Here is a 26,590-nt window from a genome sequence, read left to right on the forward strand (position 1 = left end):
TACGAATTAGTCCGGAATTTTTGGTCAGTAGTTGATTTCATTTAAAATATCCACAATAAAATTTCAAATCTTTTACTGTATTTGAAAATTGTTGTAAGACAATTTGGAGAATTAGAATACAAATTTGCAAAATTTAAATTTTCAAATTATTGAAAAAAAAATTTTAATAAAAGAAATTTCACAAATAAGCCTGATTCATAAAGACTTCTCTATTTAAATCTCCTAAAAAAAGTTTGTAGCGAATTTAATTAAAATTCGTAAATAAAGTTGTCCTTTTTGTCTTTTTAAACAGTATTATATTTTTTATTTTAGCTTTAAACATGAATGAAAATCTAGGGTCCCTTTTATTTAAAAAAAACACACAAATAAGAAACTTCCCTAATTTAATCTCTCCTCCTCTCCTTTAATTTCTCATAATGTTACATAAATTCAAATAAAATTTACATTTATTCTAAAATATTAATTACATTATATTTAAAATTCATATCACATGAAAAATTACATTAAGTAAAAATCAATAAACAGCGAGAAATCATACGGTGTTGAATAAAAGATTCAGTTAAGGTTCGAGTTTAGAGAAAACTGACTGCGTCTATTTTTTTTTTTTTTTTTTCAAAGGCTCCTGTACTGCAGTAGAAGTACAACGAATGTGTGAAGTACTGGTTGCCCTGATGTTTCATTCATCAGGGCATTCACGGGTTTCACGAGGAAAATTGATTTTATTAATATGTCTGGACCACGCCTTTCCCGGTCAAGCCTGCCTTGCGTGCATGTTCTTTGAAAAAAGAACTACGCTTTACATGCCAACAGTTACAGATATCTGTTTCCAAAGATAAATTATGCAACGAAGCTATTTCGTTAACAAGAAACAAGTAATAATTGCAAAATATTGCCGTCAATTTGCCATTTAATAATAATGAAATATAAAATTTATATATCAGAAAAGAAAAAAAATTGTTTGTAATATCTTGTTTTATTTTGAAAAAAAGAGTGGTTGAATATATATTTTTAGAAAACTTTCATGCTACTTTTATATTTTAACTGTTTGTAGGAAACAAACAAGCAACAAAAACGTCAACAATGCATTTTTTATTTTTTATTTTATTTTTGTATTTTTATACGCTAAGGGACATAAATGCCCTCATACATTGAGACAGTGTTGTGATTGTCAAAATATTCGATCAAAATATAATTAATACATACGACAGACTAACCAAATGAAATTTGGTACGTGGCTTTCACTCCAAAATTGTATCAAATTCTGCATGGGCGGGCATTCTCAAGGAGCAATCTGTCAGTCTGTCCATTTATATGTATACGAAAAAGATACTTCAAAATCGAATCAGTGGAATGAGTAAAATTCTGAAAAAGAATTTATCGCCAAAAACTGTCTATAACTTTTAAATATCATTTTTCATTGCCTTTTACTTATAAAGTTGACAGAGTTAACGTCGTTTTAATTTATAAATAATTGCACAAACATTTTATAAATCTATTCTTATATGATAATTAATAAATATTAATTAAAATAAATATAATAACCATATTCTTTTCTATCTTTCAAGATGTGCCGAAAAAATGCGTATTGTCTGGAATAATTTTTTTTAGTGTAAATTTATTCTATTCATGTTTGCTAATTTTTTTTTATTCAGAAAATTTGCGTGTCTTTTATTTTTTTTTAAATCTCTAAAAAATAAAATAAATAAATAAAGCGGATATATAAATCTCTGTTCATTTGTTTATTTACTGGTGTTGTTCTATCGGAGAGAATGATTTACCTGGAATTCCCAAATTTAGAGCAAATAAATTTCCAAGGACAGAAATACTCTTCTCGGAGAGTTCTACCTTTAATATTCATTAATTAAAAACTATGAAAACAAATATAATATATTAATAAATATAAATTAATAGATAATTATATTAATGATAGACTTCTAAAATAAATTATAATAGAAAATAAAATAATTCAGCAAATTCGAAAAAAAAACATTAGGCAAAACAAAAATTTGCATTATTTTAAAAATTCAAAAAAAATTTATATTATAGTTTTTTTTTATATATTTTAAAGCATAAAATAAAAATATAGCGGGAACACAATAAATTTTTAAAAACATATAACGCTAATCTCTAATTAATTCAAATCACGAATATCCCACTTCTCTCTCTCTCTCTTTTTTAAATCAAAAGTTTTTGAAAAACAAGTTCATTTAACAATTTTTTTCCCTTTCAAGTGAAAACGATTTCCAAACCAGTTCTTCCATCTGCCAGTTCGATAACTATTCCAAGTAAATTCCTCAGAGGAAGAAAGGTCAGTCGGTCATTTGGACGTGAACGAAGGGTGTCGTAATTTTTATGGCTGAAATATTCATGTTTTTGAACTTGTACTCAATCAAGACTGTCACTGATTAGGTAACCATTAGCAACAAGTAAATGTATTGGAATAATATAGCTGTTTTAAATGTATGCAAGTTTAATCCAGCTTACGATCTGCTATTTTCTTTTAGATCTTAAAGATGGTTAGCGTGGACATTAACTTGAACAAATAGTAAATTTTATGGAAGTTTTTTAACATAATTATTAAACAATTATCAATATGTCTATTTTAAAAATTTTATACACATTTTACTATATGTAAAAATTTTTGGAACTCTTATACAGTATTCGAAGTTTTATAGTAAAATATATTAATTGCAGTCTAAGTACATCAAACTGTACAAAAATTAAATCAGCAATAGTAGTCTCACCAAAACTTTCCAGCATAATCTATACTTATAATAAAGCTCAATGTGTGTGTGTGTGTGTGTGTGTGTGTGTGTGTGTGTGTGTGTGTGTGTTGGCGCTCTACAGGCCAGACCGTTTGACATAAAGCTACCAAATTTGGTACATGTATACCTTAGAGGTTGGGAATGTGCACCTGGGGTCCCTTTTTTTGAAATTTTAATTAGAATTTTAATTATTAATTAAAAACTAACTTTCCCGACAAAAAAATCTTCCATTTTTCCCACCGCCAAATGAGTAAGGATTTAGTTTTTTTTTCTCCCAACAGTAATAAGGCTAGGGTTAACATTTTACGGCGGATTATTTCAAACGATTCTGTTTATTTTCTTAATGTTTTATGCATTTAAAATTAAACATTGTTAATTAATCCATGTTTCAGATTCATTCTGAAGTACTTTTGAATTAAAATAACACAGAATAAAGGAAATTAAAAATGTATAATCTGCATAGCGTTACCCCAACTGGCGTAGAAAAATTCACGCATTTGCGTTACAGTAAAAGGCGAAGAAAATTCACGCATGCGCACTGTGTTCTGATTGTTGGCATGGCAACCATTATCAACGGACGACTTAAATTAGTTTTAGGATAGTTGTATATATTTTTTGCATATGCTTATAGTTTTAAGTACATCGTTTTTTAAGTAGTTTTTTTTAACCTGTTTTCAATGATTTAAATTATTTTTAGGTTAGTTGCATGCTTTTGTAATTAAATTGTATTTATGTTAGTTATATTTTTTTATATATGCTTACAGTTTTAAGTACATCGTTTTTTAAGTAGTTTTTTTAAACCTGTTTTCGACCGATTATTTTAAACGATTCATTTTATTTTCTTAGTGTTTGATGCATTTAAAATGAAACATTGTTAATGAATCGATCTGCTCATGATGAATCTGAGAAAATTTTGTTGCAAATTCTTGAAATATTACATAAATTAAGAAAGATATTCTTTAGTGCCCATAAAGTTTAAACGCTCAGTGACTCTATTATCAGTAATCATATTATTAAAAAAAATGCTTTGTTTCAGTAAAAAAATATGATTATATTAATTGCAGATTAATCCTTTACACTTTAATTTAAAGCATAAATTCTACGAGGGGTAACAGAAAATGAGAGAGATACATATCACGTTATGACTGAAGGCCTTTATAATATTATGAGTGAATTATATGACTATCAAAATTTGAAGTTTTAAAATATTTTGCTGAAGAATCTATTAAAGTTGGAATTGCATAAAATATTTAATTATTAAAATTTTAACGAACATTAAGATTGGCGAACCGGCTGGTCGCCAAAGGCGGCTAGTCTCTAATAAACTTGTCGTGGCATAGAACGCCGTACATGATGATGATGTACAAATATTAAATTGTGGCATGAATTTAGCAATTTTACTAAAACTACTAAGTCCTCCTTGGCGAGTTATTTGGCGATTAATTCCTGGCCAATAGTATGCAAAAATCCAAAATGGTATAATAAATCGAATTTAAGTTTTAGACAACTTTTTCTTGATAGATTGGAACAAAAATTTGACACAAAACTACACTTGTAGTCACAAAATCCCATAACAAATTTGATATATATAAGTCATCGCGTTTTTGAATTATCGCGTTTACTTATTTCTGAAAGTACAGACCGACAGACAGTCAACTGGTGGTTGGATTTCGCTCAAAATTTGTTGAACATCTATACTAAAGATGTTAAATCTGTGCACAGAATTTTATCTGTCCAGATCTCTTCGTTTTGTAATTATCGTGTTAACTTATATTCGAATAGCTGGACAGACGGACATCGTCTGAACGGATTTCACTAAAAATTTGATAGAAATCTACATACTTAGTGTAGAGAACGTATACCAAATTTCAACCATCTAGCTCAAAGCGTTTTTGCGTTATCTTTGTCAGAGATGGGCATTTTCCAAAAATGTGTTTTTCGAACTCAAGGTGGTCTAAAACGTGAAGATTCATTAAAAATCTCGAATTCAGTGACGATTACTCCACTTTTTCTATTCTACGTATACGAGAAAATAAATACGTTGTTCCTTTATATATAGAATAAAAGTTCTGACTACTAAAATAATAAATACCAAAAGTGGTTGAAAACATAATTTAAAAAAATAAAGATAAGGGAAGTGTATTACATGGCGAAATAATCACTTTCATTAAAATCGCTTGCAATAACTCTTGCAAAATTTTTGTTTCAATAAATTCTGTAAGAACTCCTGCGACATTTTTCAATGAATGCACATGTTGTCAAGGTCACGTGACGAAACGTGACTACGCTTATCATCAACTATCCATATGCACGTTGTCTATTCTACATTTTGATGCCACTTTTTTTTTTCTTGGCTTTGTAATAGTTAATTCCAAAGTTAGGCGTAGTTTTCGTGTATTATGTAATTCTAAATGTAATAAGATTGTTAACTTAATTTTTTAAGAGAGAATCTCATCTTATTATCTCTTCAGTTAATACTTCACGACCATTCTCGCAACCTTTTTTGTAGCGTTGTTAAATTTGCATTGAATACTAACCAGTTTCAGTGACCAGCTGTTCGTCCATTATATTAATAGCACAAATTCAGCAAGCCAACCAAGTTTTATGAACTGCATCTTATCCCATCAAATGAAAGTCAGAAATCAGATGTTATATCATCTGTTTTAAACTAAATTTCCCCAGTAAAAACAGGACATTATAATGAGTTAGCCATGCACACAAAATAGTATAGAAAATTGGCAAAATCAGTCAAGTTGTTGACAATGGAAGCGAAAGTTGTATTTTGCGATACCTCTCAAAACAAGAGGGCTTTCATCCTTAATATATCTAAATATGATGAACTTTTAAATGAAATAAAAACTGGTGAAATCGGTGTATTGATTGGGGCTGAGGATATTACTAACTGGGGTCAGTAGGATATTGAATAAAAATAGAGAAAAATTGTTAAAAAAAGTTTTGCAGGTAGTTTATTTTTCAATATTCCAATAGGTATCAAATAATTCGATGGAATCAATTATCATTTTTTTAATAGAATTTAAATTATTTATTGAAAATTGAACCGAAAAGAGTAAGATTTGTATTTAAAATTGAGCTAATTTCAAAATTCATATATTTAATATAATGCAGTCATTAATTTTCTTGCAAAGAATCATTCGAAGTTTTATTTATGATGTTTATTGTAGTTGTACTTCCAAATTTACAAATTGGAGCTGGTTCTTAATTAATAATTGTATTCAATTCATTTTCAAAATTGTAATAATAGGTACAAGCAGAAATTCTCCGTTAATTAAGAAATAAAATATATTATAATAGAAAGAGTAAAAAATTGATTTGTTGATTTAAGAGTTATTCTCAAAAGTATTTGTTTAGCAACTGATACATCACATAAGAGAATCGTTAATTTATGCTGATGTACTACATTTTATTCGTTGTTTAACTTATTATTTTTGTGATTATCTATAAAATATTTAATTCTTAATTGCAATATTTCTCAGAGTTTTCATTTTCTCAAGGGAAACAGAGCAATAGTGCTGTAAACCAAGGTAAAACGTTATGTACGAAAAATCCTCTTATAGTATGTACCATTTAATATGAGGGAACTAATAATGATAATAATAATAAACAAGGGGTAAATGTTAAAGATGATAATATAACAGTGGCACAATACAACAATATTTTTATTTTCAACCGACTGAGCAATTTTGAGTTTAATATAACAAACGAGAAATTTTTGTTCCCAGTTGAATCGAAAAACAGCTGCCGGATCAATTCCGTGTTGATTTATATCCATACATCGCGCCTCTGTCTACCAGAAAAAATAAATATTCCATTTTCCGATACATTGCATCTTTTATTTCCATTCGAGTTTTTTTTTAAACCGCAAAAGACATCTTTCTTTTGCGTTTGGAAGAAAAATGGCGATTATCAGAATAATAAGATTACAATTATTCTCTCCTGAAGCACATCTATCAACATCAGTTATTCAAATTATGCGCACGAAATAGATAATACTGAACAAAGCGCTTCTTATCACAATGTTTTCTTTTTATCTCCATATCATATCAGATTTCACATTTAATCGAATTTTTTGTACTCTCCTTTTCTTTATTGAAAGGGAAAATATTCAAGTGAATAAACTTTATCGATTTTCATACAGTAAAAGTTTTAATAAGACATATTTCGAAACGTGTTATCAGTATTTGCTGTTTTATTCTTAATCGTATCTGTTGTTTAAAAAATGTATAGTTAAAAAAAATGTCCCTTGAATTTATTATTAAAAATGGCACTAAAGAAAGGTTCTTTGAGAAGCTGAATAACCAATTTATAAGAAGATACATGCATAGATGCATGCAAATCCAGAAATTTATCATTACTAAGATATACGGTAAGACATCTGGACTAAGTGAAGAACAGACAAAAGTTATGTTCTAATACCTTCTTTTAAATTTTTTATAGGGTCTTATAAAGGATAAGATTAGTGTGAGTCATTTTGACTGGCAGTGAATCACAGAGCTGTAAGTGTGCATATTCTTGATCTTGAGCTTTACTGCGAATCCTGATAATAATCGAACCATTTAATCCAATCACTTCTACTAACATTCCAAATTTGGGTGAAACGGATTAATTAATTTTGAAAATAAATTAGATGTTTCTGTTCTCAAATGGGTTCTCTGTGACTTCCAATTCATTTCAAAAACAAAAAGGGCTGTAAAAACGTATTTTGAAAAGAATACAATTAAAATGCAATACTTAAAAAGCAACGTTACTTCAAAATAGCCCAAAATTTTTTTCTTTAAATCAAAAATTTTCGTCGTAACTTTTTACTTTCTCGTATACGTAGTATAAATGTACAGTAATTGTCAAAAAATTCGAACTCCAGATTTTGTCGATTCTCTACGTTTTAGACCTCCCTGGAAAATGTCCGTCTGTCTGCCTGTAACAGAGATAACTAAAAAATGATTAGACCTAGACGGGTGAAATTTGATATACGGTCTTTGAACTGAATTTGCAGGTTTCTATCAAATTTTGAGTAAAATCTGTTCAGTGGAAGTCCATCTGTCCGACTTTTCGAATATAAGTTAAACTATAACTACAAAACGAAGAGAGCTGCATACATAAAATTCAGTAATTAAATTTAACATCTATAGTGTTGACACCTGTAAAAATTTGAGGTAAATACAACTACGGATTGACTGTTTGTCGGTCTGTATGTTGAGAAATAAGTAAACGCGATATTTCAAAAACGCAGTGGCTTAAATATATCAAATTTGTCATGAAAATTTGTAACTACAAGTGCTATTTTGTATTAAACTTTTGTTTCAATTGGTTGACAGAAACATGTCTAAAACACAAATTCGAATTTTGGGTACTATTAACCGCATGCCAGGGATTCATCGCCAGTATCACACAATAGATTCAGTCAAATGCTAACTTCACACCAAAGATTAACATTTGGTAACTATTTTAAGCCATTGCCATGTAGGGAGTTCTCTGGCAGGACAAATTTATTCGAAAGTATGTGAGGAAGTTATGGGGTGACCCCTCCAGATGTTATTTCGGATGAGATACTTATAGTAAAAGAAAACGGACGTATATTAAAGCAGATAAATTTACTCTGGTGTAAGGTAAAAACGAAACCAGAGCCAACTAATAGCTAAAGGAAAAAACCCACAGAAAAACAAATCAAGACAGCAAAGGAAAAAAAAGTATCTTACTGTTGGCAATACGCCAAACCTGATTCGCACTCTGTGTTCGGTAAATATCATAATCTAAATCTGTTAATAGACATTTAGCAGACGATTCCTTTTCAGACATTTTATAACTGCTACTGTTTTTATTTTGTTAAAATATTATTAAAAAGTAAGAGCAAACGATTTTTTCTTTGATAAACATATTTTGTTAATATTATTTCGTTTATTTTTTGTATGTATTTGCTGATGATCAATTGTAAACATTCTGGAATCTGGCAATGTATTTAAGATACGCTGTTATTAGGGATTGCAATACTGGACCAAAATTTCAATACCGGTATTCGGTATTTTTTAAATCTTAATACCGGGATACCGGTTTTAATACCGGTATTAGAAATTTTAGAAAAAGAAAGAAAACACAGGTGTTTCTTTGTTTTATTTGCCAGTTTTGTTAGAGTGTAAATATCACAAAAAATAATTTGTAACTTATAAATTATAACAGTATATAATCACAAAAAAGTAAAGAAACATCTTATTTATTTAAATCACAAAAAAAGTGTAAATATCACTTTTCAGTCTGTGGTACTATTACAGATTTTTGAAATGTGATCTTACAAAACATAATGCATTAATTGTACTGTCATTAGGCCTGAAAAATAATTTTATGTAAAAATGACCAGCTGTCGAAAACGCTCTTTCGTCATCTACGCTAGTTGGTGGTACTGTTAGCAATGCGCGATATACTTTTTCCAAGTATTTACCTCTAAATCTCTCATCTTCAAATAAATCGATTTCTCGTCGGATGGTTTTGGATATAGCTGATTTCTGTATTGTATTTTGGTTCGTAGAATTTTTTTTATTTATCGCTAATTCTAATTTTTGTTAAAGAGACAATTCCTTTTCACTATCGACAGTAGTGACATCATAATCTTGGATAATTGAACCGAATTCTTCTGAATGTGGATAGGTTTGTGGGTAAAAAATTTTAATAAAATTTACTCTAAACTTAATCAGATTTGAATTGGTTATTTTCTTTTCTTCTTTTTCATTTTCCATTTTTAAAATCATTATAATTATGTAAATACCATAACACATTTTCTATTTCGGTATGCCTTTCTTCTGTGCGATTTTCCAATGTAATATATCATTCTTCAGATAGTGATGTGTGCTGTTCTTTCAGTGACTGCAACATGAAATTTATTGTTGCATTAGCTGTTAATAAATTAGAATCTCTCCGACATAATGTCTCAATAGTCAGTTTTATTGGAAGTAGAGCTGATATAGTTCTGGATATTAAGTCGAATTCACTATCTGAAAAATTAATTTACAGGTTTAAGTCGATTATTGCTTTTTGGATTGGATTTCTCAGTTTCAAAAATCGTTCCATCATTAGAAGTAAACTGTTCCAATGTGTTTTAGAATCTAATATTAACATATATTCTGTTTTATTTTCAGTTAGTATATATTTATTTAAGTAATATATCCTTTTTATAGGGGAAAGATTAAATATCTTAACATTTTTTCGAAATTTATAAATTATAGGAAGCAATTCTTGATAGGTTAATATTTCATCCTCATTAGCAATATCTTCTTCAACAATTACATTGCCATTATATTTTTTGTCAATATCACTCTCATTCTTACTCTTTTCAAAGTTGGAATCCGAAGTTTGTATATCCACAGTATTTTGATTCTTCTGTTCTTTTTTTTTTTTTTTTGTATAATACATCTATTACTCCTAATTGAATTCCATGTGCATAGCACAACTGCTGATTTGCACCAATCAACTTTCCAACTTTTTTCATAATTGTTGCTCCATCAGTCGTTATGGATACAATATTTTCTTTCAGGGATAATCCATGTTTCGCTAATTTATATCTAAGTAATTAATTAAGCCATTCATTAGCTAATTAATTTCGCCCGTTAGGGAGGCATAAAAACAAAAACGTATACTATTTTGCTATGTTAGCGATACCTAAACATATAATGGAGACAATTTTAAAAATTTCTAGTAAATACCGAAAAACCGGTATTTAAACTTGTGAATACCGGTATTTCAAAATTGTACAAATGGCTCAAAATACCGGTATTGGGTATCCCGGTATACCGGTATTGCAATCCCTAGCTGTTATGTTGAAAGAATAAACAAGCCGATGGAATTCGAAATTGCTTTGAATATTATTTTAGTTTTAAGAATTTAAAGATGCTCTGCAAGCTATATTTTGAAACTTAAGAAAACGGGAAGTTTTCTAGAAAGCATGCAAAATTCTGAGTAACGCAGCGTACGCTTAACTCAATGGGAGAAATCTTTCATTTTCGTCTTCGTTTACAATTCAGCTACTGTGCAGTATGCGAATTTTTATATTTTGTGGGGCTGCTCTTGGTAAATTTTTTTGTCTTCTTTTTTTATTATTATTGTCCTATTTTATTTTTCATTGAATTCTTATTTCCTACAGAAAAATAAAGAATAATTTTAAAAATGAGGGAAAACAAGCTTTTGAAATAACTTCTGGGGTGCTGTAGCTCTGTAACCTAATGAACGAGTCGCTAATCTTGTATTTCTCATAAAACAACGTTATTTCTTGAAAAATATTTTAAAGCCAAATACACTCTTTAAGGTGTTCTTATACACCTTTCTGCAGGAAACACTTATTCTTAAAAATTACTTTAGAAGGAAATTATCTTTTTTAAATGTTCTTATGTTGTTTTCATTTCTGAAAAATATCTTAAAAATCATTTGAAAGCCGAATGCACTATTTCAGTTTTCAGGATACTTATATTTCTTCAAAAAACACTTTTTCTTTCAAAATCATTTTAAAATCGAATACACTGTTTAACATAGTTCCTCGATTAAAAGCATTGTTTTAAAATAATAAAAGTCATACATTTTTTATAAAGTTTCAGCTTGTTTAGTGTATTTCCTTGACCCTACTTTTACAATAAGTAATGCACATCCTCTTACTTGATTACAAGAAAATATTAAAAAGTTTCCGAGAATGATACAGACATAATAGCACAGAATTATTCACATTTGAATTTGCACGAACGTTTTCCATCAAACATGTAGAGTATGGTTTCTATTTCGCATTAGAACGTATTCAGTGAAGTTTTCAAATATCTTGCATTTCTCCCTTAATAACCAAGCATTCCAATCAGAAGGAAAAGCGATTAAAAAGTAGAATTTGTATAACTCTTCAGTAAGAATCCCATATTTGATTCTTTTGTTCTTACATTCTTTTCATCTTAATTAATTTTTACAGTTTTCTTTCGCTGTCTGCCTTGATATTCAAAATAAATTAACATTTGTAATCGTGATCAGTAACACATTTTTGGAATTATGTCTGTCTATCTGTCGGTAAAAAAGATAACTCAAAAAGCTTTGAGTGGACGGATGAAGTTTGATACATAATCTTAACACTATATTTGTAAATTTCTATCAAGTTGAACGAAATATATTTAGAGAAAGTTTGTTTGTCGGGCTGTGCAAATATAAGTTAAAGCGATTACTACAAAAAGAAAGAAAGTCGAACAGATAAAGATTGGAAAATTAATTTAAGATCTATTCATATCAAATTTGTACCGAATCCGTCAATGGATTGACAGTTTGTCGGTCAATATTTTCGTAAGCGTATAGACCCAATAAAAGGCAATGACTTAAGTATGCTAAGAATTGACTTAAGAATTGCTTTGTGAGTTTGTGACTATAAATTTATTTCTGTGTCAAATTTTAGTTAGAAAGATACACAAAATGTACTTTCGGCTTCCTGGTATTCTTTTATTAATCATATAATAGTGATAAATTGTAAAAGCTAGTCTTCTACTTTGCTCTTTTGTAATTATCATTCGCTAATTGCAGACGGTTAATATTAAATGAAAGCCCAAATGAAAAGTGGGCAAGTTGAATGAAAAGAATATCTTTATTGGAAATCAAAAAAATTGCCATGGACAATTGTAACATATGCCCCATCGCTTAGGTAGCAAGTTTATGCCTTTGTTTTAGAAAGATGGTGGTTGATTCTTGAGGAAGTCCTGCACAGCTTCCTTCATTTCGTCGTCCGAATAGAAACGTGTCCCTGCAATGCTCTCTTAAATGACCCAAAGATGGTGAAAAATTCGAACTGTACGGGGGTGTTCCAAAACTTTTCGACGGAATGTTTTTAAAATCGTCTGGGACACAAGGTTTTAAGGCCCTAAGGGAGACACGTGTGGGCAAACATTCTTGTGGAGAAGCTTGTTGTGTGAGAAGACCTGATCATTTGCTTTTGATTGCTTTCCGTAGTTTCCTCAGAGTACTGCAGTGTTGTGATGATAGTGGTCCCTTGGGGCAGGGAATCAATCAAGAGTGGTCCAGGGCAATTGATGTATAAAGAACCGTACTACCGCGCACTGTTCGTCTGGGCACATCCATGTATAGTTTCCTCTAATACGAACAACTTTCACTGCAGTGGCTCACCGCCTACCTCCCTTTATATTCCTGTGCTGCTATAGTTGCAGTCATTCTGACACAATCGCAAGTGTCTAGTTTTCACTTGGGAAACCCTAATAATACACACGTAAAATATAAGAAAGTTTGCGAAAAAGATTCGGGAAGAGCACTGTCACTGGTTTTATTAGGTTTTAACTCTTTTGTCCTAGAATTTTACAGGAAGAAATTAATGAAAGTTCCCCCAAAATACTCTCTGAGTATTTTTTTAAAGATTTGGCAATAATTTGGTATATATGATAAATAAATTCTGATTTCTCTTTAATGCAAATTCAAATTAATTGTACAGCTAAAACAATGATGGAAATAGATTCGGAAGGGAATCATAATAGCAAATGGATAAAATATTGATTAATTTATCTTTCTCTGAAGTTTTCGTAATGTTAAAAGTCTCTTATTATGTTATATATCAGCGGGAGTTTTCTCCCCAAACTTTCTCGTATACTTTTTTATATATACTTCAGTAATAATTAATGAACAACAGTTACAATGAGCCTATTAGAGATTCATCTTTGGTGTTAATCGCTGAGATGCGGTTAATGCACAAGCACCAGAACACCAAATGGGAATTTTGAATTCTATTTATCCGGCCGATTGAAACTAAAATTCTACCAAGAACTGCAATTGTGTTACAAAATTTCATTCAGTTCTCGTATTTAATCATTGCATGCTGGAGATACCACGTTTGCATGTTCGTGAAAGTACACACCGGCAGGTTCAGCATTTTGACGGATTTGATTCCAAATTTTATAAGAATGCCCACTTTAACTGTTTAATATATGTACTATATCTCTATATTTTATCCATCTGGCATTTTAAATGTTTAATCTATATAACTTTATCCATCAAAAGCTTTAAATGCTTCATCTATTTCTCTGATGTAGATTAAGCTCTCATCGTCAGCTCTCTTCGTTTTGTAGATGTCGTGTTAACTTATTTGGACAGTAGGACAGACAAACTTCCAGACAATTTGGTGTAAAGGATATATATCTTGAATTTTATCCTTCCAGCTGAAATCATTTTTGAGTTGTCATTTTCACTGACAGACGGATAGACGAATAAATGGAACATATAACAGCATAATTCCAAGAACACGTTCTTTGGAACTCTGAAACATGAAGATTTGTAAAAATATAGAATTTAAATTAGGATTACAGCACTTTATTTTTCCAGACTTTGCCTTTGAGAAAGTAAGGTTTTATTATTCATTCCTTTTTTTATATTATCTATATCAAAGAATATCTAATTCTTTGTTCAGGACGAGTCATTCTATAATTCATTCTAACCGTACCCGAATAGCTAATTTCGAAACCATTAGAGATGGACCCAAGGTGAAAAAGCTCTAAATGATGTATCGGATTATATTTTATATTGCGTAAGTCAATACACATACTGTTACCGAAAGCCTTGGTAAAGTCTAAATTTCTATACATATTCCTGGTCATATTTATAAATATATATTTGACAATCTAGTTTACGATAAATGTAATAAACTGGTGATTATATATTATTTATTACCAGTAATTCTTTATAATCACCAATAAGATTAGAGACGAATTATGGAGATAATTATACGTAATCACCGTAATAATCCCATTTACCATAACATATAAAATTTTAAGCAAATTTCAACGGATTCTTTTGCATTAAAGATATCAAAGAAAATAATTGAACTAAATATGCAAACGTACCTCTAATAAACAGATGCATTGTAATCCAGAGGGTAAATATATTTCTTTTTCTTTATAAATGTTACAAAATCACCAGCAATGTTGAAACTTAACTTTCCACCTCGGAAACGAGCAACAATATTATTGAAAGCGTATTGAACTGAAGAAAAGCAATCAGGAGAACAATACTAGAAAGGCATTAACTGCTAATACTAATTATTTCCTACTGAAAAGGAAGTCGCAGCACGTGAGAAAGTGAAATGCGTGAATCGTCTTGTTAGTAAACAAAAAGAAGACGCTAGAATATACGTTGCAATTCCATCAAAATCGTTTTCACTTTTTCGTGTACGAAATATTCATAGAGGAAGCTCTGTAATCGTCGAAAAATTCAAACTCGATATTGTGATGAATCTTCATAATTCCTGGTTTCCTGAGTCCGAAAATTACATTTTGGCCTTATGCTTATTCATCCATCAGTCTATAAACATGATAACTCAAAGCCGCTTTGAGCTAGGCGTATGAAATTTGGCAAAAGGTCTTAATATATTGTTAATATCTATAAACTTTTATATGATAACCATTCTGGAACAACCCGACTGTCTGAGTACCAGTAAAAAGATATTTCGAAACGCAAAGAGCCAGATAAATAAAATTTGGAACGCAGTTTTAAGAGTCCAAAATATAGATATTTATGAAATTTTCTCAAGAATTTCCACATTTATACCTCCCTAAGTCCTAAATCCGAAAAGCTCATTTTTGGAATTAAGTCCGTCTGTACGTGAACAAGATAACTGAAAACTATTTTGAACTAGAGGGGTGAATTTTAGTATTTGTGTACTTTACACCAAATCTGTAGTTTCTATCAAATTTTGACAGAATTCCATTAGGTTTAGTTTAGTTTAGTTAGATTAACATCCCTTTGTGAAGCAACACTAGGGCTATTTTGTAACGGACCTCGTCATTTTGAACCGCGGTCAGATGACGAGGACGACACCTGAGCTGGCACCAGCCTCGCTACACCACACCACACCACCGGGAGGCGTTTGGCATGACGGATTTAACGTGCAACAGACCCCCTTACACGACGGTTCTTCGGTGGAATCGGGTCTCGAACCTGAAACCCTACGGCTCACAAGCCGAGACCTTACCACCAGGCCACCGCGGCCTCCTGAATTCCATTAGGAGGAAGTCTGACTGTCTAGCTGCTATTTGAGTATTGAGTATAAGCGAATTGAGCATAAGCTGCTATTTGAGTATAAGCGAATTCAACTATGTAATGCGCTAGATGACATTTGATTTACAGGTTTATTCAAAATATAGATTCTTATTAAATTTTGAAATCAAATCCATCAAAAGGTTAACCGTCTGTCTTTCTGTACTTTCGCATGCATGTAAGCGCACTAACTGACTAACGCAATCACTTAAATGATATTCGGTACGTGATCTTGTAACCAATACTGTAAATCTGTCTGAAATTTTAGTTTCAACTTGTTAGTAAAAGGGCATCCAAATTACACTTATGCACGATAGATCCAATAAAAATGCTGGAATTATGTCAAAAATATATATTTTTTACTATTGTTTGTCAATGCCATGCAATGTCATCATTTGCTTACCCAGAATCCATAATTTTAAACAGGAAGATAAGGTCTAAGTCAAACTGTCTATCCTATAGCGGACCAAAACACATATTTTCTTTATTATTAAAAGATATAAGTAAAAATACTAATATGCAATGATCTAAAATATTATTCAAACAGTAATCCTGTGCAGCGTCAACTTACACACATTCTGCTTTATTACTTATAGAGATAACAAATGTCTACTTACCAGAGCCCAGTGTATCCAGACACTGTTCCGATTGATTTTTCTTGTAAATATTCTGATGAAAAAACTTCAGGCCCGACATCTCCTTACAATATATTTCCAATCAATGATTTTTCTTTATACTGTTGACAGATTGCAATAGTATGGTTAAAACGATTTCTATGCTTTTTTAGAACAACGAGGCTGACTCTGTTTGTACACACTGTATCTTGAGTATAGATGATCTTAAAACATCAACGTAAGAGAAATACAGATTCTGTCCAGTGTTGAATGCACATTTTGTGGTCAACTGTACTTATGTCGCTTTTAATCTTGTAATTAATTATTCGCTTGGAATAGGAGGAATCGGAGAAGGTTTTTCCACTTCAAAAACTCGATTCAGTTCTTACGGAATAATTAAAACATCTGCTGTCCTTCGAACGAATTTTTAATATTTCTTGTATGAAATTAATGCATTTAGAACGTAATATTTAAATAGAAACCGCAGCTGATACGACTGCTGCATTAAATCTAATTTCTGAGCATGAAAGGCTTATAACACAGAAGTTTAAAAATGAAATTCAAGCTCAGTATGACTGATGACGGATTAAAAGTGCATCTCATGGTTTCATTTTACAACTATCGCATTTTCAAACGAAATTACATAACAGAACGTAGAATAGAATAAGTGAAAGACAAGGAATTTCACCTTTCATTAAAGTCAACTCGCGTGCCATTTCTGTCAAATACGTGTTTTGGTTCTTGGCTTGTTTATCCACTTTTTATTGTTTGTTTTTTACTTATCAAGATAATAAGTTGAATCGCTCTTTCAATTTGAAAAAACGATTGAATTTCATCATTGATGACTAGACTCACGTCAATGAAAAGTGCTAATTGTCCTAAATTTTTTAGAAAGTTGAAATGTTATTGAAAATTTTTGATTGTTATGAAATTAAATGATACATTATTCTATACTAGCCGCCTTTGGAGACCGGTTGTTTTTCAGGAATGTTGATTTTCATTTTTATTAAATTTCTTACACATATCTTTATGTAAAGGATTTTGTCAACAAAATATTTCTAAACATCAAATTGTGATAGGCCATTATTTTAATAGCCTTACACTTGTTCTATTTATTAAGTAAATAAACCTTCCTAATAGAGCCAAATATGAGGACAGGGGCCATTGAAAGTATAACTGTACAGATAACGTGTTTCTTGACAAACATAGTCTTCAGTGACTCTGTAATATCATCTTCTTATTCCTCAGGCAAAAGGCGCTAATAATATATGTTACTTAGATTTCAACAACAAAGTGATTTAAATATTAGATGAAATAATGAAAGGTTAGAATATCATTGCAACAATCAAATATATTATTGAAAAAAATGTCATTTTTTAAAATTCAAATTACAGAACAAATCACACGCTGAATAACTGATATCATTAAAAAGATAATTTTTGAATTTTAGAATGATATAAGAACTATTTTTTGTGTAATAATATTTTCTGAAGTTATCTCGGAAAAGTCCAAATTTCGCTTAATTATTAAATGAAATTTAAAAAAATAGCTCCATATAATATTTAAAGTATATTTGTATCCAGTTGGTAGCTTTGGGTCAAGCGGTCTGATCTGAAAACACACACAAAGCAAAAAAACATAGCACAGACACCCATTCTTCTTTATTATTGGAAACATAGACACTAACACTGGTGTTTTTCTTATCAAAATCCTGAGGGAAACAGGAAAAAAAATGTTGGTTCAAATGACATTGTTGCATTGATGAAATTTTATTCCAATTTTAATAAAATAAAGCACAAATTCAAAATACAATAATTTTTTTTCATTGGATTGAATTAAGTTTGGTAATTGGAAACGCTTTCTACAAAACGTCCTTTGAAGCATCAGGGAATTAGAAAACATATGCAGTATTTTAGGCACTTTTTCGCTTTTTGCAGGATTGTCTGTTATCTAATATTTTTACTTTGATTGCAACTGAATGCAGAAAAATAAATGAAACCAAAGTTTCAGTAAGTGTCATTGCTCAATCTTTAAACCGGTTATATGAATAGCAAGCTGATAAATTATGCATTTGGATCTGTAGGATATAAAATAAAATGTTCATTTCTGAATTTTCGGAGTAACAAGTTTGTGTTCTTAATTATCACTTCTGGAAAATTGAATAATGGACCTTTAATGAAATAAAGAATGAAATAACCGCCAACTTTCGCCGATTTTTATACATAAAATAAAAACGTGGTGAAATCTGTTGCAATGATTCCGATTAGGAGACAAGCTTTGCAATTATTACTAATACAAAGAATTTGATGAACAACTGGTCTTCGAATGCAGCTAATGATAATTTAATGTTGATAAGTATCCAATATCAAAGAATTTCTGCTAATTTCACTGCTTATTTGGTGCTAAGAAAGTATGTTAAAGAAATATTTGTGAATAAACATAAAACTTCTTTTATATGTTTGACAAAAAAATTTGATAAAATTCAACAGTTTTGAGTTAAAAACCACATATATAATGGTTTTTTTTTATTTTATTTTAACTCTGATTTTAAATTATCTTGTTGAGAGGTAGATATGAAATATTTTTTTAAAAAAATTCTTTCATTTAAGACATGAGATATTGTCTAATACTATTATCCGAAAAGAAAAAAAATTATAACAATTCCATCGATTTTATTATCTACAAATAAACATTTGGACACCCATGAAAATGAGGATATCTGAGGTCCTGATCTAAGCCACGCCTTCTGTACTTAAATATAGAGTAGGAAACAACATTGGCATTAGCCGCATGCAAAATGCCTCGAAATTCAAAGCTGTTTGACTTCGAGAAAGGCGTAATGAATATCATAGAAATGGCAGATTCTCAAAGGACATGTCTTGCGAGTAAGCATTCCAAACTCGACAGTGGATTTGTGGAAGGTGAGAAGGAAAGTAAGAAGAGGAAGGTGAATGGTGATTGTTGGAATGTACTTCTACCCAGCAAACCCACGAATCTAAAAAATATAAACCGACGAGTGCTGTACAAAGAAATTCAGAAAAACCTCACCAAACTGATGTCCCATATACTCAAGGAGTTCCAACAAGCATCTGCGACTGTTGTTTCGATAAATATCATCCACAAAGAAGCACATTTGCTTGGTTTTCATGATCGTGCTGTCACCCATAAACTTTTGATTGCAAATTCCAACCATTACTCCAAGCTGCTCGACTGAGGTGGTGAAAAGACACGTCGAAATTGTACCATAGATGAATGGAAATAGATTGACTGGTGTGATGAATAAGGATTCAGTCTCTACCATTTCGGATAGCAAAGTCTGTGTTTGGAACTCCTTTTGTCAGAATGAATTGTGACAAAAGTAAAGTTTGGCGATGGTGGAATTATGGTCTGGGGATGTTTTTGTGGTATGGACTGGGACCCTTGGTTCCAATTCATGGTAAGCTCAACTGCGACTCCTACTCTACTATTCTAAACAATCTTCCTACGCCGCGGCAATTTTACAGGTTGGATTATTGTTATTTCCAATATGGCATCACCATTTGTCATGTTGCGAGATATACCATGAATTTTTATGATAACAATTAGGTGAACCGACTAGACTGGTCTATCCTGAGTCCAGATGATTGGAATCCTATAGAAAACCTCTGGGACGAATTAGATTGCCGAATTAAGGGGTGTGGCAATCGTCCAATATCGGTGAAAGAACTAACATGTCTTCTCCAAGCCGAGTAGAAGAAAATACATCTGCCCATCATCCAAACACTTGTGGAAAGCATACCCCAGAGAGTTAGGGATGTAATTGCCTTTGCCTGAGGTGGAAGCTCTATCAACTATTGAATATGAATAAACTATTGAATATAAATATCTCTTTTATCACAGGTGTTCAATTACTCATTGGTAGATAGTGCATTTTGTTACAGAAAGAATTTGAAGTTAGCATAACATACAATTAAGGTCATCTTTTTTCTTTTTTCAAATTTAATTTTCACTGCACTATTTTTTAAAATCGTTGACAATACATTTAGAATGGAATTTTTTTCGTTCCACTAAAGAAAAGTACTTTTAGATATTTTCGACACCTCTGTTTCTTTCCGCAAAGTCGAATTTTTTAAAAATTAATGCAGATACCAATCGAAACTTTTACCTATTATTCCTTTAACAATTGACAATTTACTTCTGACATATTTAAGTTGCAATGTTTACAAACTCATTTTATAGGTCTTTTTAATACCTACATTTTAAATTTTAACCTTTGCACTCAAATCGATAGCTTTTTTTTTAAACGGAAACGTTTTGTTTTCTTCCAAACCCCTTCCATCCTTTATCCGGCAACATGCCGAGGAGCATACTTTGAAGTTTATTTTCAACAGCCAACGTAAAAACTTAAAACCATTGTTGCTGTTGTGCACTTTTTCTATTTTTTAATGCTTTTATTAAGATTCCAACTATTGACAGTTTATCTCAACCGTTTTCATTTTATTTATCAAAGTATCTATTTTTACAAAGTAAAATAATAAAAACTATAAATGTTAAATTCTGCAATTCGTGACTTATCTCTAATATTTACAATTTTTTACAGTTTTGCTGCAGATTATTACCTCAAATATAAATAAAAAATTATTATCGTTTATTGAGGCTAGTTAACATTAAAAAAAAATTATTCGAAAATAATGCTGGAGAAAGTCAGACAGTCGATGACATGAAACAGGAAAATCAATAATAATTTCATCACGTTCAAGGAGATTTCGTAATAAAAAGGGAAATAAATTAATATTTCCCTTTTATATGCATTAAAGAAATTGACTTATTGTGCAAGCACTTAATTGACTTAATTGCAGAGCAACAACAAATGAAATTTAGTAACAAAACTGTTCTGAAATTATTTTCCTTGTGATAATTTATAAGAAAAACTCATTAAAGTATGTTGTTGATAAATATTTTGATGCATATGCTTGCACTAAGTGGAATAAGTTTCCTGTTGATTAAAACAAGAGAGTAAATTAAGTTAATGCAGAAATAATGAGGCATTTTTTTAATTAACTGGTAGTCGGCATTATCGTTGTTCGCAGACTAAAATCTCTAAAAATTAATCGAAAAATGTTGTTCGATTCTAGCATCCATTACCTTTTTTTTCTGACTACCTTAAGTGGGAACCTCGATAGGCTGGTGATTAAGTCTCGGCTACGGTACTGGAGGGTTTTCAGGTTCGACACCCGATCATGTTTAAGTAACCTCTGAGTGAAAGCAGCTGGCATATACTAAGCCATTTGGATCCCAATCCTTTCCGTTCGTACAAAGAAGAGCCCTGGAGAGAAAATGGACGCAAGTTCAGACACTGTCCTCGTCATCTGATCATAGTTAAAATTATTCAATTTCAAAATAGATCTCGCATAGCTTCAAGTGAATTTTAAACACAGCTAAATTACTTTGTTCCATAGAAAGTATACAAATAAAGATTAATTATTTTACATTTTTCACATACCTGATCTTTCGAATGTAAAAAAAAAAAAAAAAAAAAAAAAAATCAACATCTAATATTTTCTTTTTTTTTTCTATTTTTGGTGGGAGTATGACACTTTATGTTCATATCAGATGTAAAAATAAATAAATCTAAAACATATTCATAATGGAGAGTTCTTTTTTTTTTCCCTTACTCATACAAAATTTGGAAATTTAAGATAAATGGTTCTGCTTGTAAAGCGACAAAGTATTGGTATCATCGAAAATTGTGAACTTATGATTCTCTTTTTTTTTTTTCCTTAACTTCAGTAGTTTAAAGAATATTTGAAAGAATAATTTATAGCAATTCTTTTTGCTATACTAATACCGGATTTGTTCTCACATGTGTTGTAGTAAGTGGTGGTTCAGAGAGATCTCAAATATGCAGATTCGTCAAAATCTCGAATTCGAATAATTTCAGCATCTTCTCTTCGAGTTTAGTTATATTAACGCCCCGTTTGAAGCAACACTAGGGCTATTTTGGGACGGATCTCGTCATTTTGAACCGCGGTCAGATGACGAGGACGACACCTGAGCTGGCACCCCCCTCTCCACACCACACCAGCGGGAGGAGGTTTGGTCATGACGGATTTAACGCGCAACAGACCCCCTTACACGACGGTTCTTCGGTAGAATCGGATCACGAACCTGACACCCTCCGGTTCCGAAGCCGAGACCTCACCACCAGGCCACCGCGGCCCCATTTTCTCTTCGAATACGAGAAAGTATCAAATGATTCAAAATGCTCTATTCTGCATATCGTTGAAATTAAGTCTCACCAAGAATTTTTTTTTTAAAGTGTAATTCTGTCGCTAACAATAGATATTTAAAATATTTGTAAGAGCATTTTATAACAATTCTTTCCGATGTTTTAAATATTGGATTTGCACTCACGTGTATTAGGCGCATTTAATATGTCTTTTTATATTCTTGTAATCACTGCTTTATAATTAAGCAAATTAAAAATAAAATAAAAATAGCCGAATCAAATTCAAAACATTACAATGCAGCGATGTTATGATTCAAAATTATAATCACCTTTAAATTTCTTTAAAATTTTAGGAAGCAGTTAGCCTTTTATTCACTCTTGCTCAATGCATTTCAAAACACTTTTAAATTTTTTAAAGGAAAAACACACTTGAGGAAAATTAATTCCTAAAATAAGAAAATTAAGTAAAATTAAGTTCTTAAGACACAATAAAATGCTTTATTTGTGCTTAAAATTTTGATTAGATATAAAATTTGATTGATATTTTTCGTTTAGAGATACAAAATTTGATAATACTTACAACATGACCAATGATAATAATTTTTCCTCTTTGTCCTTTCCTTTTTGTCATAAGCATATCATAGAACCAATTTTTATCAAATATCGCGATATCATACAGAGTTTATATCACAGAGATCACATAAGTAATTCTAACAAGAATTTTTATTTATCCTTTGCCATTCTTTAATTACGGGTGAAAATGAGCCTATTTTTACTGGCTTACTGTGAGCTAATACGAATTGATCAAAGCTAAATCTACATATGATCCTGCATTTTACATAACGTATGACATATTTATAGTGGAAATAGCATTACGCAGGATTTAGGAGTAGATCATGTGTGTATAAACGTGTGTTAACTGATTTAAATCAGTGTGATAAAGAAAAATTTGAAATTTCTTAAGTATTCAACACTTTAAACAATTGAATTGGGAAATATTTTCGGTCAAGTTCTTACGTCACTCAATATCAAATTACGTAATTGCATTATTGAGGAAAACTGCAATTTACCAACAAATTTTATGATAAATTCAATCAAAGCCAAACCGCAGTTAAAGACGTTGAAGTAGCTCACATATACAGCCTATTGGCGCCATTTTTTTCGCCAAGAAGTCGCTAAAAATGCGTTTTTATGATCTTGTGATATATCACTAAAACATCTTATGGCCATTCTACCAGAAATTACCGTTTATCGCCAAATTTGGCGTAGGTCATATACTGGAGTAGAGCCAAGATGTTCAAGATTTCTTTATCAAGACTCAAATCAGTTCTTAATCGTAATATGATCTAAGGGTAATACCGGTGATTAAATAAAATGTCACGACATTCCTTGTTTAAATTTGCAAACGTTAGGAATGAAATTATAGAATAGCTAAAAGAAATTCTATGGATTACAAAAGGTATAACTATCTTACAAATAGTAATACAGAAGAAAAAAAAACATTTTATACGATTGTAAAGGAAATTTAAAGTTTTATCTCCGCAAGTAATAATTGCGCAATGTGACGTCTATTGATCACATGGCCAGAATCCATAAACCATTACCATGCCAAGCATTCTTTATATGTTGTGACGGATTTAGATATTACGTGGCCTTATACAGTGCAAATTATAAAACCCACTTTTAGCTAGATTTCTATAAGAAGTCCACTGAAGCAGAGTCGTGGCCGAAGATAGAAAAGAAGACTTTGAATTATTAAGTTCGCTTTATTGCATCCCAGGAGGCACGAATTATGTACAAGCAGAAACGATAAGCACAGCACAGAACGACACAAAACGAAATGAGGAAAAGCTGATGAAAATTTGATCCCTGTGAATATATACTTTGAGATTTTGATAGGAATTTCTAATACGTGTCAATCACAGGTAAGGGAATCAAAGGGATCTTTTAGGAGAATTTGTTTCGATCAGCAGTGGGAGGAACTTGTCGGCTTTTAGCCGATTCAGCAATTTCAGAATTCGTGTTGAATAAATTAAATAGAAAAAGTGAAATGGGATCAGGAAATAAGAGAATATTTTAGAATGAAGTTAATGTTGGCTGAATTGAGCTAAAAATTAAGAAATGAACTAAGTTTAAATAAGATTCTAAAATATAATTACATTATAGTATATATATATATAAGCTTTAAGTAATTAAAACCTATTATTGAAACAATTTAAAATTAAAATTATTTTGGAAACGAAACTAAATTATTTCGTTACCGCAATTAAAAAATTATTTCTGATTCAAACTAAAAACTAAAAAAAGAACAGAAAAAGGCACCATTGTATTTAGAGAGCGCAAATGCAGCGACTACTAAAACACAGATGAATCAAGATAATAGTAATAAAAACCAATTTAATAGGAAAAAAATATCAAAATTAAACCAAATAAAATAAGAATCCGGCCTGAAGACTTTCTCAAGGGTCACCCTCAGGCAGGGATTCAAAAAAAGGCAGTTTTTCTGTGAGGAAAACAGACTAAAATATCCAACAGTATTGATTCCTCGTGACCCGAAAATCCCCTGAAATTAGGTCTAAGAGATACACCATTTTTACAGAAAATAATAATAATAACTTAGAAGAATACGGACCACTAATAAGCAAAAATACAATAACATAAAATAACCATATAATTACACTCAAACCAATTATGAAAATAAAAAGGAAAGAACATACCAGCAGCAGACAAAAAAATTTTTTAACATAAGCTCAGTTTGTTTCCCGTGTTCTAAGCTGTTTTAACTAACGCCATTCAAGGTAAAAATAACTGGAGGGTCTCAGCGTCATCTATTGAGTTAGTTAATATGCAACGGAAGGTCTATTTTTATTTTAGGTAAAGGATTAATCCCAAATCATCCCTTGTTTAATTAAAAAATTAATATTGCAGTAGTTTCTGGGAAATTCATTATTAGTTAAATTTTTAATGCGATTATTTGTTGCTTCAATATAGGAAATTTTGTTATTACAAACTCTTTCAATCTTGTTAAATTGTGAGAAAATTAGATTTTTGAAAATTTTAGAGTTTAGATTAGAATGATAATTACGAAGTTTCGTTATTTTAAAGTTGAATTCATCCCTTTTATCGTAGATACCAACCATTGTTTTATCATTAGCTAATTCGATTTTTAAATCCAGAAAGGAATAAAAATCAACTTGAGGCTATATACGAGGCTAGCATACGAGGGAATTTGGGGTAGACCACTTCAATTGGTATTGTGTATCAACGTTTCGTGCTCTTTACTTTGTGGTATTTCGAAACTAGAAGTTAGATAGGTCTCTTGCTATTGAAAAAATATTACAAGATTGTTTTCTCCTGGCATCTTCTACATATTTCACCAATGTGGATTGTTTTGATGAAAACAATCTAGTGTCAAAATCGCATATTAATATTCTTCATTTCGCATATAAACGTTCTGTATTTCTTACTTATCGCCTTTACATACGGTGATATAAAAATACATAAGAAACTTTTTGATCAATGAAAGGCTTAGTTCAAAATTTGAAATGTATCAATATTTTTTTCTGATAAAATCATATACCACATTTCATCGATTTAGATCGTTGTGCTTTTGAATTACTGCACACAGAATTTTAGACATCGAAAGTCACCTCCAGTATTTTGTAATTCATTGGATGAAGACTACAATTTTGATATAAAGTGCTCACTTCATATTTCATTCATGTAGCTGTTTTAAGCTTTGAAGTCATCATGTCCACAGACAGACAGACTTAGTTTTCTTCGAATTCCAGTAGAGATAACATTAAAAGATTCATGATAATCTCATTGCAAATCATTATTTACAAATGATTATGTTTTATTTTTTATATACTCTTTCTTTATCTTTCTACACGAATTTTTTTAAAAAAGGAATGGAAATAGACTTTGGAACGACGAACTAACCTCTT

At 30.7% G+C, this 26,590-nt stretch overlaps 2 protein-coding genes across 3 annotated transcripts in view; one reads left to right on the forward strand and one right to left on the reverse strand.

The window, feature by feature from the left end:
- LOC129964245 (carnitine O-palmitoyltransferase 1, liver isoform-like) overlaps positions 1–14,663 on the reverse strand; it is a 113,595-nt gene extending 98,932 nt beyond the window's left edge. Inside the window, exon 1 of the mRNA XM_056078981.1 lies at positions 14,630–14,663. Coding sequence (XP_055934956.1) covers positions 14,630–14,648 — 19 coding nt within the window. The 5' untranslated portion in view covers positions 14,649–14,663. The remainder of the gene's footprint in view (positions 1–14,629) is intronic.
- LOC129964246 (uncharacterized) overlaps positions 1–26,590 on the forward strand; it is a 146,869-nt gene that overhangs the window by 45,313 nt on the left and 74,966 nt on the right. The gene's annotated exons all lie outside the window — the stretch shown is intronic.

Source organism: Argiope bruennichi, chromosome 3, assembly GCF_947563725.1.
Source record: "Argiope bruennichi chromosome 3, qqArgBrue1.1, whole genome shotgun sequence".
Lineage (NCBI taxonomy): Eukaryota > Metazoa > Arthropoda > Arachnida > Araneae > Araneidae > Argiope > Argiope bruennichi.